This window comes from Hyla sarda, chromosome 10 (assembly GCF_029499605.1).
Source record: "Hyla sarda isolate aHylSar1 chromosome 10, aHylSar1.hap1, whole genome shotgun sequence".
NCBI classification, from domain to species: Eukaryota; Metazoa; Chordata; class Amphibia; order Anura; family Hylidae; genus Hyla; species Hyla sarda.
Window position 1 is genome coordinate 84,306,447 of NC_079198.1, and position 16,343 is coordinate 84,322,789.

At 42.9% G+C, this 16,343-nt stretch overlaps 1 protein-coding gene across 2 annotated transcripts in view; it reads left to right on the top strand.

Moving 5' to 3' along the window:
• BCO2 (beta-carotene oxygenase 2) overlaps window positions 1–14,638 on the top strand; it is a 50,060-nt gene extending 35,422 nt beyond the window's left edge. For both annotated transcript variants that reach the window (XM_056542009.1, XM_056542008.1), the window contains exons 7-12: window positions 1,697–1,857; window positions 2,137–2,304; window positions 7,769–7,900; window positions 11,300–11,479; window positions 11,837–11,947; window positions 12,877–14,638. In XM_056542009.1, coding sequence (XP_056397984.1) covers window positions 1,697–1,857; window positions 2,137–2,304; window positions 7,769–7,900; window positions 11,300–11,479; window positions 11,837–11,947; window positions 12,877–12,996 — 872 coding nt within the window. In that variant the 3' untranslated portion in view covers window positions 12,997–14,638. The remainder of the gene's footprint in view (window positions 1–1,696; window positions 1,858–2,136; window positions 2,305–7,768; window positions 7,901–11,299; window positions 11,480–11,836; window positions 11,948–12,876) is intronic.
• Window positions 14,639–16,343: the final 1,705 nt, after the last annotated feature.

Below are 16,343 nucleotides of genomic sequence, written 5' to 3' on the forward strand. Positions count from 1 at the left end.
CAACATTTACGGCCATGACTCTATATATAGTAGGGGTACTTATGAGTTTCTCAGTCCCTGCTTGTACCAAGCGTACATTAATGTGTGTTCGTCCCTGCCTATAGCAATTGTGCATGAGTTTCCACCCATGCCTGTACAAGGCATACATGCGTCTGTCCCTGTCTGTACTGAGCATACATGTGTGTTTGTCCCTGTTTGTACTGAGCATACATGTGTGTTTGTCTCTGTCTGTACTGAGCATACATGAGTGTGTTTGTCCCTGCCTGTACTGAGAACGCATGAGTGTGTTTGTCCCAGTCTGTACTGAGCATACATGAGTGTGTTTGTCCCTGTCTGTACTGAGCATACATGAGTGTGTTTGTCCCTGTCTGTACTGAGCATACATGAGTGTGTTTGTCCCTGTCTGTACTGAGCATACATGAGTGTGTTTGTCCCTGTCTGTACTGAGCATATATGAGTGTGTTTGTCACTGCCTATACTGAGCATACATGAGTGCGTTTGTCACTGCCTATACTGAGCATACATGAGTGTGTTTGTCCCTGCCTATACTGAGCATACATGAGTGTGTTTGTCACTGCCTGTACTGAGAACGCATGAGTGTTTGTCCCTGTCTGTACTGGGCATACATGAGTGTGTCTGTCACTGTCTGTACTGAGCATACATGAGTGTGTTTGTCCCTGTCTGTACTGAGCATACATAAGTGTGTTTGTCACTTCCTATACTGAGCATACATGAGTGTGTTTGTCCCTGCCTATACTGAGCATACATGAGTGTGTTTGTCACTGCCTGTACTGAGAACGCATGAGTGTTTGTCCCTGTCTGTACTGGGCATACATGAGTGTGTTTGTCACTGTCTGTACTGGGCATACATGAGTGTGTTTGTCCCTGCCTGTACTGAGCATACATGAGTTTGTTTTGTCCCTGTCTGTACTGAGCATACATGAGTGTGTTTGTCCCTGCCTGTACTGAGCATACATGAGTGTGTTTGTCACTGCCTGTACTGAGCATACATGAGTGTGTTTGTCCCTGCCTGTACTGAGCATACATGAGTGTGTTTGTCACTGCCTGTACTGAGCATACATGAGTGTGTTTGTCACTGCCTGTACTGAGCATACATGAGTGTGTTTGTCACTGCCTGTACTGAGCATACATGAGTGTGTTTGTCACTGCCTGTACTGAGCATACATGAGTGTGTTTGTCCCTGTCTGTACTGAGCATACATGAGTGTGTTTGTCACTGCCTGTACTGAGCATACATGAGTGTGTTTGTCACTGCCTGTACTGAGCATACATGAGTGTGTTTGTCCCTGTCTGTACTGAGCATACATGAGTGTGTTTGTCACTGCCTGTACTGAGCATACATGAGTGTGTTTTGTCACTGCCTGTACTGGGCGTAAATGAGTGTGTTTGTCACTGCTTGTACTGAACATACATGTCCATTTTTGCCTGTACTTAGTGTACAGGAGTGTCTGTTCCTGTCTTTACTCAGCATTTGTGTCTGTCCCTGTCTGTACTGAGCATATATCAATGTGTCCGCAGATGTCAGCATCCTGTTCTTGACAGGGTGCTGACGAATACCTATGATGAAGATTCAAAATGCATTATTGACCTAGCCTAACAATGTATTATTTAGTTGGAATTTCTGTAGTATAAATATTACATATGTGATTTTTTTTTTTCCAATTTTTTTTCTATAGGAATGAGTGAAAATTATGTGGTGTTTGTTGAACAACCCCTTAAACTGAACATCATGAAGTTATTGTTCAGTCAGATACAAGGAAAGGCCTTCTCAGGAAGCATGAGCTGGGAACCTGAACAAAATACTGTATTCCATGTTATTAATAAACATACAGGAAAGGTACTGTCCGTACACCCAGAATCTCTACATATTCATTGGTTATGGTTCATTGCATCTTAGCTAGGAGAAGGAGGGGATAAGGGAATGCAGAGCAGCAATAGAAAATAGATAAGCCTCATATACATCTCCATATTATGGATCTGCACCAGTTCCTGGTCGTACAGACCCTGATGTTAGCCTCTGGAAGTTAAGTTTTGATAGTTCCAATACTGTATTAGAGTAATTTGACCTAAATCTCATTCCATTGTTCCTTCATGGTACTTACAATGTTTTGTTTAGAAACATTCTGCTACTTTTGACGCGAAGGCTTTTTCAACATTTCATCAAATCAATGCCTTTGAGGACCAGGGCTGCATTGTGGTTGATCTTTGTTGCCAGGATGATGGAGGAGCTGTGGAATTATTCAAGCTACAGAATCTGCGCAAATCGGGAGATGATCTGAATGAGGTAAAGAGGGAGTAAACTGATGCTTGGTAAAGTTCAGCCTTACAATACAGGATGCTGAGGTGGGGAGTAAGCACTTTATTGTCTGGTCAGATTTGGCCAAAAGAGAAATGTGGGTTGAATGGAATTGTGAGTGGAAAGCTAGCTACCTAAATAAAGGCCTCTCACTTGGGAGCTATGTACAGAAAATACAGAATAATGTATCTGGAGATAGAAATATCATATAACCCATAGATTAGCCATACAACATTCTAGATCAGCAAATGAAAATATTTTAAGTCTACTCTATTAAACATATTTCACTACACTGAAATAATGGCTTGGCACACTGTATATGAAACTTGTCAAAAGGTTTGAGTGCCGAATGCTGGGGATGTCGAGAGAAGCCGGATGGATATCTGCGTGGGCCAAGGAGTGACCTGGGCTACTGCACACCTCTCCCCACTAATTCTTCTGGGGTCTCTGCACTCTTGACATGTGAAAAGTTTTCTTTTTTTATTTCGTGTACACGTTAAGGCCACGTTCACACATACAGGATCTGCTGCATATTTTGTGTAGCCGATTTTGCTACCCATTCAAGTTAATGGGTAGCAAAATCAGTGGCACAAAATATGCACCAAATACTGTATGTGTGAATGTACCCTTAGGGGGGATTTTATCATTGGCTTTTACTCTGTTTTTGTGGTGTAGATTTGTCACACAATTTGTCTGTTACAGTTTAGAGACTTTTTCAAAAATTGTGGAGCTATGCCATAGTCTGGTTAACTTATTGCAGTGGTCAAGTGATTTGTCCCACGATTTGTCGCAAAGGCCTCAATTTGTTGCAAATCTACACCAGCCCTGACCTGGCTTACAAGTCTGGCAGTGGACAGCATTGTTAAAAAAGGATACAATATAGAATCGGTGGGCACTCAGTACAGATGAGGTGCACGTGGATGAAGACAAAACCAATATAGAAGAAACTTCCAGCACACTGATGTCTTTCAACAAGCTTTATTCAACTATATTGCTAAATGCGTTGCGTCTCACACCTGTTAAAGGGCTATTCCGTGATTTTTTTTTAAATTTTATTTGACTATGCTACAGGGGCTGTAAAGTTAGTGTAGTTCATAATATAGAGTCTGTACTTGTGTTTCATGGTAGTCTCGCAATTATTATGTAATTTTTGCTCCAACATTTATTTTTAACAGCATACAAAGTGTCGTCTCAGGTTTTCTCAGATTGCAGTGCGTGCCGAGACATTACATCACTAGTCAGTTGGGGAGCCTGTCTTTGCTTTAATGGGTGCTGGGTGGTAGATCATTCTGCTAGAATTTGCAACAGCTGGAGGCACCCCAATTAGAAAAGAAACACTGGTCTATTCCATTGAAGGTAGTACAGGTGTGTTTCAATCGGTGGGGTGGCTGATGTGTGGGAGGGAAAAAAGTGACTTCACACTTACAAGCAAGGAATTATGGGATTTGTAGTTTGAGGATGAACTCCAACTAAACGCAAACCGGATGGAATAGCGTGCCGCTGCAAGATGCTGTGGTAGCCATGCTGGTTCAGTATGCCTTCAATTTTGAATAAATCCCCAACAGTGTCACCAGCACAGCACCCCCACACCATCAAACCTCCTCCTCCACACCAGCACACCTGTGAAGTGAAAACCATTTCAGGTCACTACCTCTTGAATCTCAACAAGAGAATGCCAAGAGTGTGCAAAGCAGTAATCAAAGCAAAAGGTGGCTACTTTGAAGAACCTAGAATATGACATATTTTCAGTTGTTTCACACTTTTTTGTTATGTGTATAATTCCACATGTGTTAATTCATAGTTTTAATGCCTTCAATGTGAATCTACAATTTTTATAGTCATGAAAATAAAGAAAACTCTGAATGAGAAGGTGTGTCCAAACTTTTGGTCTGTACTGTACATTATACAGGACGATCACAATGGGTGTCAAGAGTGGCACTTGCTGCGATCTGTCTATTAATGTAGGTACTACAGCTTCCAGCGTGAAGCAGAGTGTTCTCCATGTTGGGAGCAGTAGTACCTGCATTAATAGACAGATCACAGCAATTGTCACTCCTGACAACCGTTGCGATCGTCCTGATGCAAATTTCGGGACTCAGCTGTGCTCACGGCTACAGATCCGGGAGAACAGCTGATGCTGAGCAGTAGATATATGTCCTATATCTACTGCCCAGCAAGAACTTAGTGTACCTGCAATGTGTATACAGTATATACATTGCTGGCTCACTTAACCCCTTGCTGAGCTGTGCGCTATGCGCAAGCCCGGCAAGGAAAGAGTTAACTTAGTGTAGGTTAACCCTTTGGGCAGTATACAATATATATATACAGCTATCTATAGATAGTTGCATATAGTGTATACAGAAGATGAAGTCCCCTTACCTCCCTCCAGTACTGGCTGGGTCATTGTAGCTCCGCCCCCTAATGATGATGTCATTAGGAGGCGGAGATTCAAACTGGAGCCAGGCTGGTAAGTCTGAGGCTCTGTTCACATTGTCTGTTTTGTATAATGTGAACAGACCCTTCTGGCAGTGTTTTCCAGGGTTCCCCGTATTTTTATTCACAGCCAGATACCAACCAAGCAGCAACAGCCTGACGGTACAAGGGTGGGCGAGGACCATTGTTACTGGCCCTCCCCAGCCTAAATAATGCTAGCCTGTGACCACCTAGGCCCAGGAGCGACATTTTTGATGCTCCGGGCCTGTTGGTACCAGCTCTTCCCGGCACCCCTGTGGCGGTGAGTACCAGGGTAATAATTGGGGGTTAGTGCTAGCTGTTTTTGGGGCTAACGCTAAGCCCCGGCAATAAGACTTCTTCCACTACTAAGCCTGAAAATTCAATATAAAAAAAAACACGACACATTGGAAAATTATTTTATTTAAAAAACACTCCCCCACAGCCCTTGTTAACCATTTTATTAAAAGGAAAAAAAATCCAGTTCATCCTTCGTAATTCATCGAATCCGCCGCAATCCTCTGCATACACGGATCTGAAATGAGAAGAAAAAAATGCACAAAAAAAATAGGTTAGGAAATTTTTGGAACTGCGCTGGGGAGAGTGCCCATAATGCAATGTCTTCCCAAACAGGGAGCCTCCAATTGGGGCAAATCTACAACTCCCAGCATGCAGAAGACAGCCTTTGGCTGTCTGGGCATTCTGTGAGTTGTAGTTTAGCAACAGCTGGAGTTTGGGAGGACACTGCCAGAAGGGTCTGTTCACATTATACAAAACGGACAATGTGAACAGCGCCTCACACCATTACCAGCCTGGCTCCTGTCTGTAGCTCCGCCCCTAATGATGCCATCACTAGAGGGAGGGGCTACACAGACCCAGCGGGGGCAGGGAGCAAGGAAGGTAAGAGGACCTCGTCTTCTGTATACACTATATCCAGCTATCTATAGATAGCTGTATATACTGTATACCGCCCAAAGGGGCTATAGGAGCAGGGAGTCCTGTCATTATAGTGACAGGATTCCCTGATCCTGTATAGTATGCACAGGTACACTATGCCCCCTGTATACTATACGGCCAGGGGAGGTGAGTATTGATGCTATACATCACTCCTCATCTCTCTACACTCTGTGGACCGGGCGCTCAGCATCCGACCCCCTGAGTGGTACCTGAAGACAGTGAGAAAACTGCCACAGGGGACAAAACTGGCTGCTTCCACACAACAGGAAAAACACCAGAAAAACTGCCAAAAAGCAGGGAGAATCTGTGGCAGTTTTCCTGGCGTTTTTGCTGGTGGGGAAAAAACCTCAGTGGAACAGCCTTACTGTTTGGTAGGTACGTATTAAAATCACCTTATGGTGGATAACTCCTTTAACAAATGCTCAGCTGTGAGCCTCAACGGGTTTAACAGAATAGCTGAATAAAGACTATTGAAAGACCTCAGTCTGATGGGAGTTTCTTCTATACTGGGCATGTTTAAAATGTCGCACATTTTTGCACTTAAAATTCACAGACATTTTGGCAGTTAAAGTAACAGACAAAGTTGCCGAAGAGGCACCATACGAAGTGGAGGATTGAAGTGAGAAATAAGTACCAGCACCAGATTTATCACATGCCTTGTGCCATTTAATAAATTTGGTGCACATACACGTTTTCCGCCACACAAGTTAAAGCAGATGTCTGGCGCAGGCTTTTCCTATTCCGTCCTGCCCGGGCTGCAAAAAAAGACAAAATAAACTTTCACTTACCTCCATATGTTCCCCCAGAGCTCCTCAACAGCTGATTGGTCGGCCGGGCTGTTTAGTTCCTACTTCCTTTAGCCCGTTACGTGACGCGGCGCTTCAGCCTATCACCGGTTGCAGTGATGTCCTGCCTCGGACGGTTGATAGGCTGAAGTGCCATGTGATGTACCGGGCTAAAGGAAGTAGGAACTAAACAGCCCGGCCGACCAATCAGCTGTTGAGGAGCTCTGGGGGAACATATGGAGGTAAGTGAAAGTTTGTTTTGTCTTTTTTTGCAGCCCGGGCAGGACGGAATGGAAAAAGTCTGCGCCGGACATCTCCTTTAAGGGTGCATTCCCACCTGGCCTATTTTGCTGCGTATTTGCTGCTGCGTATTTTCCTACCCAATGACTTCAATGGGAAAATAAAATATGCAGCAGCAAATACGCCAGGTGGGAACATACACTAAAGGTGTAAATAAAATAAAAAAATGTTCACCCACACCAATCTTGATGTATTCAATTGATTTTGTATGGTGATGCTGATAATAAAGTCAGCAGATGTTTTTAACCTGTCCTAAAAGCTCTAGTTGACTGAGGCTATGCTCACATGGCAGAAATTCAATGGGAATCTGCTGCATGGTGCACGTGGCGGAGTTTCCGATTTCCGTGTCCACAGAAAAAATAAACATGCCCATTCTTTCTGCGGGCTTTGCACAGAATGCATTGCTGTCTATGAGACGGCGCATTGCCTTGCGGTCCTAGCGCCGGCATGTTATTGCCAGCGTCCGCAGTTTGCAGAATGTTGTCTGCACGGAAAGTTTCTGTGCGAACATTCTGCTGCGTGAACATAGCTTTAAGGCTAAATTCACACACTGCACAAACCAGATCTCAAAGTGACGTCTGCAGCCGCTTGATGAGTTGGTACCAGGTGCTGACGTCCACTTGTGCTTAAATTACAAAACAGCCTTACTGGTTGCTTTGTTTGAATTATATCGATGATAAAGTCACCACTTTTTGTATGTCCAGAACAGTGGTCTCCAAACTGTGACTTCCAGCTGTTGCAAAACTACAACTTCCAACATGGCTGTCCAGGCATGCTGGAAGTTATAGTTTTGCAAAAGCTGGAGGGCCACAGTTTGGTGACCACTGGTCTAGAACATCATTTACTAAGAGACCATCAGTATAGATTCCTTTGGGTCGGCTATCACTTTACCTTTACGCATATACTGCTATTAGACCATTATTAGTTTGTTAATAGAAAAAAAATGTTGTGCCTTGTAGATCTTCAGAAAGGTGGCCAAGGCTTATCCTCGTAGGTTTGTTCTCCCCCTGGAAAGCAGTCTCCAAGATAATGTGGCCATTCAGCCTTTAAACTACTCGACTGCCACAGCTGCAAAGAAGGGTGATGGGAAGGTAGGTAACTCATCAGATACGTTACACTTATGCAAAATGTGCTTTGTACTGAGGCTTGTTTACTAACAATGTTAAGTTATTAATATTAAAATAATTATTAAAATAATTAAGAATAATTAATTTGAGTATTTTTATTTGCACAACGACTGATCTGAACAAATTAAAAAAAAACAAGGTCAGATTTATTTATTTTTTCCGTTTTATGATGGATGCCTCTAATGCCCACCTTTATTAATGTAGCGCTACTATTCTTTTCAGATATGATGGAATCTTTCTATATGTTAGAACCTCCAAAACACAAACATTAACAGAGGCCTGAAGCTGATGTAAAAAAAAAGACTAGCAGTCCACCAGATTGCTTCCTTGATATTCAGGATGGTCTTTAAAAGATTTGACCTAGGATTAGCTTGGTTGCTATCATTATGGCTCCATTTTTCCTTTGCCCCAATACACAGCTTTACCCGCAATCTAAAGTATTGAATAGAAACACTTGTAGTTTATATCACACAATATCATGTACTGTACATTTTATGTCACTTTGGAACACCACAACTACTAAAAAGAGAGTATTAACTGCACTATTCATGTAAAAATCATGTATGTGTAAATGTGCCGAACAAAAACCACTAAGACTGCATAGTCTAAACATGTGAATCTTTCTTTATTGTACAAACTACTGCACAGGAAGTGAATAAATCTGGAGCATCATTTTGTGATGTCTATAAGTGAAACAGTAAAGTGAAGCTTTATTGGTTATTGGAAGAACAACTCTTAAAGGGGTACTCCGCTGCAAGACATCTTATCCCCTGTCCAAAAGATAGGGGATAAGGGTCTGATCACGGGGGGCCAACCGCTGGGGCCCCTGCGATCTCCCCCAGTACCCAACGTTCTAAACAAACGATTGGTTCTGGTGGCAGTGGTCGTGACGTTGTGATGGAGGGACGTGGCGTGACGTCATGAGGGGCGTGACCATGATGTCACGATCACAGCCGCCCGCTCCAAGGGTTCTAAACAAAATGTTCTGAACACTGGGGCACAGGACTACGGGTGATAAGTGTCAGATCTCAGGGGTTAGACCGCTGGGACCCCCACAATCTCCCGTATGGGGTCCCGGCAGTCTGCAGAAAGGGGGTGTGTCGACCACTGCATGGATGCTATGGGAGAACTGGAGCGCTGCATTCGGCACTCTCCGGCTCTGCCATAGTGCTGCATCGAGGGGGCGTGTCGGACTCCCTTTGTGTAGACTGCCGGGGTCCCATTTGGGAGATAGGGGATAAGTTTTCAGATCCTGGAGTACTCCTTTAAAGGGAATCTGTCATCAGTATCGCCCATACTAACTTGTTGGTACAGTCTTGTAGTGCAGGTGAAACTGATGACAACCATACTGACCACTTCTCGCTCCATGCCTCCGGTCGTCCATAATCCCTGATCTTCAGTATATGCTAATGTGGAGCACGGAAACATTCCTCCTGGATATTCATAGTAACACCTTCTTCCCTCTGTGCCTCTGCATAGTGAAGATTCAGTCTGCAGTGGAGAAAGGAAAGCACAAGGAATGAAGTGTCACCAAGAATATCCAGGAACCAGGAGCAGCTTAGGAACGCGCCCCCACATTCATGCTCCAAGCTTCACATTAGGATATATAGAAGACTGGGGATTACAGAAAAGCAGAATTTCAGAACGAGGAACCGTAAGCTTTTTATCAATGTCACCCGCACTACAAACCTGTACCAACAGGTTAGTATGGGTGACATTGATGACAGATTTTCTTTAAAGTTCATTTCAGCTCTTCTTTGTGTTTTCATTAAAGGGGTACTCCGGTGAAAAACTTCTTTTCTTTTTTTTTTTTAAATCAACTGTTGCCAGAACGTTAAACAGATTTGTAAATTACTTCTATTTAAAAATCTTAATCCTTCCAGTATTTATCAGCTGCTGTATGCTCCAAATTCTTTTTGAATTTATTTTCTGTCTGACCACAGTGCTCTCTGTTGACACCTCTGTCTAAGGAACTGTCAAGAGTAGAAGCAAATCGCCATAGTAGTGCTGGGCAGTATACCGGTTCATACCGAATACCGAAATTTTTTTACTGCACGATATGAACTTTTCCCATACCAACCACAATACCGGTTAGAACCCTCCCCCCCCCCCCCCCCCTCAAATGGATTAATTATCAGTCGCAACGTGCTGTACCCACATCGGGGAACTAATCATATGTGACCCGCGAGCGCTCCTTCTCCCCCTCCCCCAATGAATTATCAGCCGCTGTGCTGTACTGTACTCTGTATTCCTGTGCCCTGGCTGCAAATATTAAAAAACAAACTTTAACACCCCTTCACCTCCGTTCCTCCGTTGCTCTGGTAACAGCCTCTTGCTGCTTCCTGGGGATGGGAACATCACAGAGCCGTCAGCCTATCACCGGCCGCAGCGATGTCCTGCCTCGGCCGGTGACAGGCTGAGCACACTGTCATGTAAGGAGCTGCGGCCGGTGATAGGCTGACGGCTCTGTGATGTTCCCATCCCCAGAAAGCAGCAAGAGGATTGCAGCAGAGGACCGTGAGGCCGGTACCAGAGCAACCGGGGAATGTAGGAAGAAGGTGTGTTAAAGTTTGTTTTTTAATATTTGCAGTCCAGGCACAGGAATACAGAGTACAGTACAGTGCAGCGGCTGATATTCATTGGGGGAGGGGGAGAAGGAGCGCTCGCGGGTGACATATGATTGGGGGGGTAGAGAAGGAGCACTCGCGGGTCATATATGATTGGGGGTAGAGAAGGAGCGCTCGCGGGTCACATGATTGGGGGGTAGAGAAGTAGCGCTCTCGGGTCATATATGTTTGGGGGGGGGTAGAGAAGGAGCGCTCAGAGGTCACATATGATTTGGGGGGGGGGGATACTGTTAAGTACCGTGGAACCGCCATAACTTACAAAAATACCGCGATACACATTTTTGGTCATACCGCCCAGCTCTACGCCATAGCAAACCTATCCTGCTCTGGACAGTTCCTGACATGGACAGAGGTGTCAGCAGAGAGCACTGTGGTCAGACTGGAAAGAAATTTAAAAAGAAAAGACTTTCTCTGGAGTATACAGAAGCTGATAAGTACTGGAAGGATTAAGATTTTTAAATAGAAGTAATTTACAAATCTGTTTAACATTCTGACACCAGTTGTTTTAAAAAAAATAGTTTTTTACCGGAGTACCCCTTTTAAAGTGTTTATCTTATTGTTTATTTTTTATTATTGTTACCTCAAATGATATTGGATCTAAGCAGAGAAAAGACACTCTTTCCTACTGCTGAAATTCAGTGTATGTTTGGCATCCGATGAATATGATGATAAACTAGGTGAATACATGCCGATGGTGTAAATATATAACTTTTATTTTATTTTTTATTTTTTATAGATTTTCTGTACTCATGAAAACCTCCATGACCACACACTGGACTCATGTGGATTAGAATTCCCACAAATAAATTATGCCAAATATAACACAAAGAAATATAGATTCTTCTATGGCTGTGGCTTCCAGCATTTTGTTGGGGATTCTTTAGTTAAAGTCGATGTGGAGACAAAGAAAGCAAAGGTAAAAAAATAAGTTGAATGTACAACATGCGGGGCCATTTGTAGGCCGTGCAATTCTGTCCCGTTGAGACAAATTCTTTATGGACTGGATTGAAATGTGTATTTATATTTTGTAAAATAACTGAACTTTGTGTGTCACAGTCATATGAGCCTTACTGTTGCCATACATGACAAATTGAATTTTTCCTTAGCTTATATTAATCTTCCTATAATATTTATATAGACAGTTTCCTGAACATACAAAGACCAGCTAACAACTGTTCTGCCACTTATCAGTGACCACTAGAATACCTTCAATCTTATCTTCATACGTTATAGTTAAGTGCTTAAAAAGCTTAGTAACCTTTTTTTCCTTCAGGTGTGGAAAGAGGATGGGTATTATCCCTCAGAGCCAATATTTGTGCCTTATCCAAATTCTGTTGAGGAAGATGATGGCGTCATTCTTTCAGCTGTTCTTACTCCTCATGAGGTATGGGACCAGGATCACTATCTGATTTATGTACAACAATAATAGAGAACCTAGCCGCACATCCACCATTTGTATTTTGATCTACTTGCTTCACAGCATAATTTCAAAAACTAACAGGTTGTTAGTATACATTTTGATCAAAAAGTACAAGCCCACTTGCCATGTCAAGGCCACCTATTCAGAGTGGGTCCCAAACCTGACACTGGTGTAGCACCAGGTGGCGACCACTGCCGTGGCAACACTAAGCCCACAGGGGGAATGACCCAGTGGCCAGGCAGCCCCACTGCTGCCCGACCAAACCCCCCCACACAGTAACAATGTTCGCCACAGAGCACCACCGGAACACCTACCATGTGCTCCCTGCCAGTTAAAATATAACATTTGTTAAAGTCCAAAGTATAGGTTGGCATACAAGCAATAAGGTACCACAGCTCATCCTTGGCAGAGCCATTTTATTTAATGAGCCGACAATAGTGACTATCGTTCATTTCCCGAACATATACTTTTATTTTACTGAGCTTACTAATGCAGTAGATTACATTTGAGGTCCTAAAAATAAAAGAACGTTTGGTAAATGGACCAATCGTAGACTCTGTTTGGTCTGTTAAATGGGATGGCCACATTAAATATTTTTTCCCCTAAAATATTGGGGTAAAATATTAACTAACTTACAAATGCCTAAATAGTTAGCATCTGCAGCATCTGCAACCCCCCCCCCCCCCCACACACACACACAATGCCCCGTCTTTCTGAATGTGGCTGGACAGAGATCTCGTCCTGAAGAATTCTAAAACTATTGTATTAGGACATATTGACTTATCTTTTGCATTTGTTTACTATTTTTAGTGTACACGATGGATAGTCATGTATTTATCATGTTATGAGCTGGGGTAACTTAATAACATTCAACCTTTTTTTTTTTCTTTTAGAATAAAAATATCTTTCTTCTCATTTTGGACGCCAAAGATTTTACTGAAATTGCCAGAGCTGAAGCACCTGTACAGATACCGTATGGGTTTCATGGTATTTTTGTACCTCAAAGGACCTAAATATAGGTTCAAGGAAGACTTGAAGAATTCCTTATGTTGGATAATACTTTAATCACTGCAGCTAATTCTTAAAACTGTGAATTGTATAGACAACTATCAAGTTCTTAATCTTTTATAAATACTAGATATGCAGTGCTATGGTGATCTTAAAGGGGATGTCTGGTTAAAAATAACTTATAATAACTTAATAACTCATCCACAGGAAACAGGATAAGTCTGATCACATCTGGTCTGACCGATAGGACCTCTGATGGGATCTTCAGATATTTATCCTGTGGATAGTGAATAAGTTATTATAAATGTATTTTTAACCTAACAACTTCTGTAAGTATAGGTTATAACCTATTAGGCTAGTATACTGACTGCTCTATTGGGTGTTAAAGGGGTTTATGATATGTAAAACCATGACTGTTTCTTCCAGAAACGACTCTTGCCCCATGCGTTATGTCTAGCATTGCAGATCAGCATAATTAAAGGGGTACTCTGGTGGAAGTTTTTTTTTTTTTTTTTTCTTTTTAAATAAACTGGTGCCAGAAAGTTAAACAGATTTGTAAATTACTTCTATTTAAAAATATTAATCCTTTCAGTACTTATCAGCTGCTGTATGCTCCAGATGAAGTTCTTTTCAGAGCAGGATAGGTTTGCTATGGTGATTTGCTCCTGCTCTGGACAGTTCCTGACATGGGCAGAGGTGTCAGCAGAGAGCACTGTGGTCAGACAGAAAAGAAATTAAAAAAGAAAAGAACTTCCTGTGGAGCATAGCAGGTGATATTTTTAAATAGAAGTTTTACAAATCTGTTTAACTTCCTGGCACCAGTTGATTTAAAAAAAAAAAAAATGTTTTCCTCCGGAGTACACCTTTTAAAGGTGAATGAGCTGCCATGTTGAACACGATCCATAGACAAGGGTGGTGCTTTTTCTAGAACGGTGTATTTCTGTTTTTTTTTTTTCCCACCCACAATCCCTTTTAAATGTGGTCGGAGGATTTGTGACTTTTTATACTCAGCACGACTGTCGAAGTGGAGTTTGGCTGGATCCATGTCGACTGATCCTGTTGTTTTTTGTGGGAATCAAGCCGGTGCCATAGTGCCTTGTTCTTAAAGCAAAACTGTCAGCTTTCTCTCCCCGCACTAACCAGCGGTACTGGCTGGTAGTGCAGGGGGCGCTGATCAGTTTGATGCTAACCGTGCCTGGATCCGCCGCGCCGTTAGACCGTAATCTTCTATTTTCAGTATATGCTAATGAAGTGATAACTGGCACTCTGACGTCAGTGCCACGTGCCGCAGCGCCGCCCAGCTCATCAATATTCCTCCCCCCTCTCTTCGTTACAGAGCAGGGAGAAGAGGGAGGGGAGGAATATTGCTGAGCGGCGCTGCGGCAGGTGGCACTGACGTCCGAGTGCCAATTAGCCCGGCCGATGCCAGTCAGCACCTCATTAGCATATACCGAAAATAGAGAATTACAGCCGAACGGTTCGGCGGATCCGGGCACGGTGAGTATCAAACTGATCAGCACTGGTTAGTGCGGGGGGGGAGCTGACAGTTTTCCTTTAATCAGTTCCATTACAAGCAGTGGAGTCCTGGCTCATTGTTATGCTTTATTTTTATCCATTTATTGCAGTCTGGATAAATCATTATTTCAAGTAATACTGTATTCCTTGTCTTTATTGTACTAGCAGAGCACTCGTCTTCACCCGGTCTTTCTATCTAAACTTTGTGGGAGAGAAAAGGTAAAAATGATGCCCTTGTCCTCATATCCCATCCTTATACCCCAACCTCATATATTAATAAATTCAGACCTCATTTTCCATCCCCACCCATAACCCAACCTCATATTCTTTTCTCGTATCCCGTTCTTATGTCCCGACCTCATATTTCATCCTCATATCACATGATAGAAGGGGGTGTGGCTTTGTGGGTGTGTGACTTGTGGGAGGAGGCGAAACTTGTAAGCTGAACTGATGTGGAGCTTGTGGAGTAAGGTTGTCGGGGAAGTCTTCAAGGGGACTTCAATGCGATGTCACAGAGTTTCTAATTAATATATATATAATTATAAATATAATAGATTTAAATTTTTCTTCTGCCCAATCCTGCAATCCCTTGCAGAACTCTCTCCCTGAATCTAACACTTTCATTCTATATTCTCTAGGTTGACCTACTTTTACTATGTAAAAGCATTTGTCCCGTAGCTTCTCCTGCTTTTAAAGGGGTTATCCAGGAAAAAAATGTTTTTATATATCAACTGGCTCCAGAAAGTTAAACAGATTTGTAAATTAAAAATAATAGCTTATACCTCTAGGACCTCACCAATCTTGGTGCATAATGATAAAGGTGGAGATAAATTAAGATATATCAGCGTTACTTATAAAATTGTTTTTAATTAAATATATATAGAATAAGGATAAAATATTGAATTAACACATTTGACTGGCACTACCATATGATAATCCCACTGGGCCCCGTGGGATATCAAACTAATACGAATGGATGTAAGAAAGATGTCCAATTTACTAGTGCTCCGGTGTGGATGAAAAAAAGTCAGTTTTAATCCGCAAACAAGAATTGAAGTCCTGTTTTGTAGCAGAGTGAGTTTACTTGTAACATAAAGTCAATCTCCAGTAAAAAGATACAAATGATATTAAAAGTATCTCTCACCACTGCTCCTGGCAGCTTGATAGTCCTTTGCTGTGGGTTACAGCCCTGCACTCCTCTCGTGCCCTGATAGTAGGGGGGCACTGCAGTCTCCCGTCTCCCTTGCAGCCCCGATGGCAGGGGGGCGCAGTATGGTGTTACATGCCGCAGGCTCCGATGGCAGGGGAGCGTGATGTGATGTTCTGTACTGTAGATTGCACTCGCTCACCGGCTGTCTGTTGATGGTATTGTTCTGACTCTCCGGCAAGAGTGTCAGTCAGCACGGGAGCGGCAGTAAGTCCGGCGGCAATGGTGCGCTCGGGAGCGGCGGGTGATCCAGGAATGGCGTCCCACGTGGAGACCTGAGCTGCAGGAAGTGTAGGCTGTGGGAGATAGTTAAAGGTAGGGTTGCCGCCAGGCAGGGCGGAATACGGCTGGGTTAACTCCTCTGTTACCGGGACCTGTGAGTTTGCAGGCAGACACTAGTAAGGACTGTGTGAACAGTGCCAGACACCTAGACGCATTTCGGGGTACTGGGAATTGTAGTCCTCTGACCCCTTCCTCAGTAGAAATGTGTATATTTTTTTAATAGAAGTAATTTACAAATCTGTTTAACTTTCTGGAGCCATTTGATATATAAAAAAAAAGTTTTTTCCTGGATAACCACTTTAAGATTAAAAGAGGTTGCAGATCCTTCCATGTGGCTGAAAAAGTTAC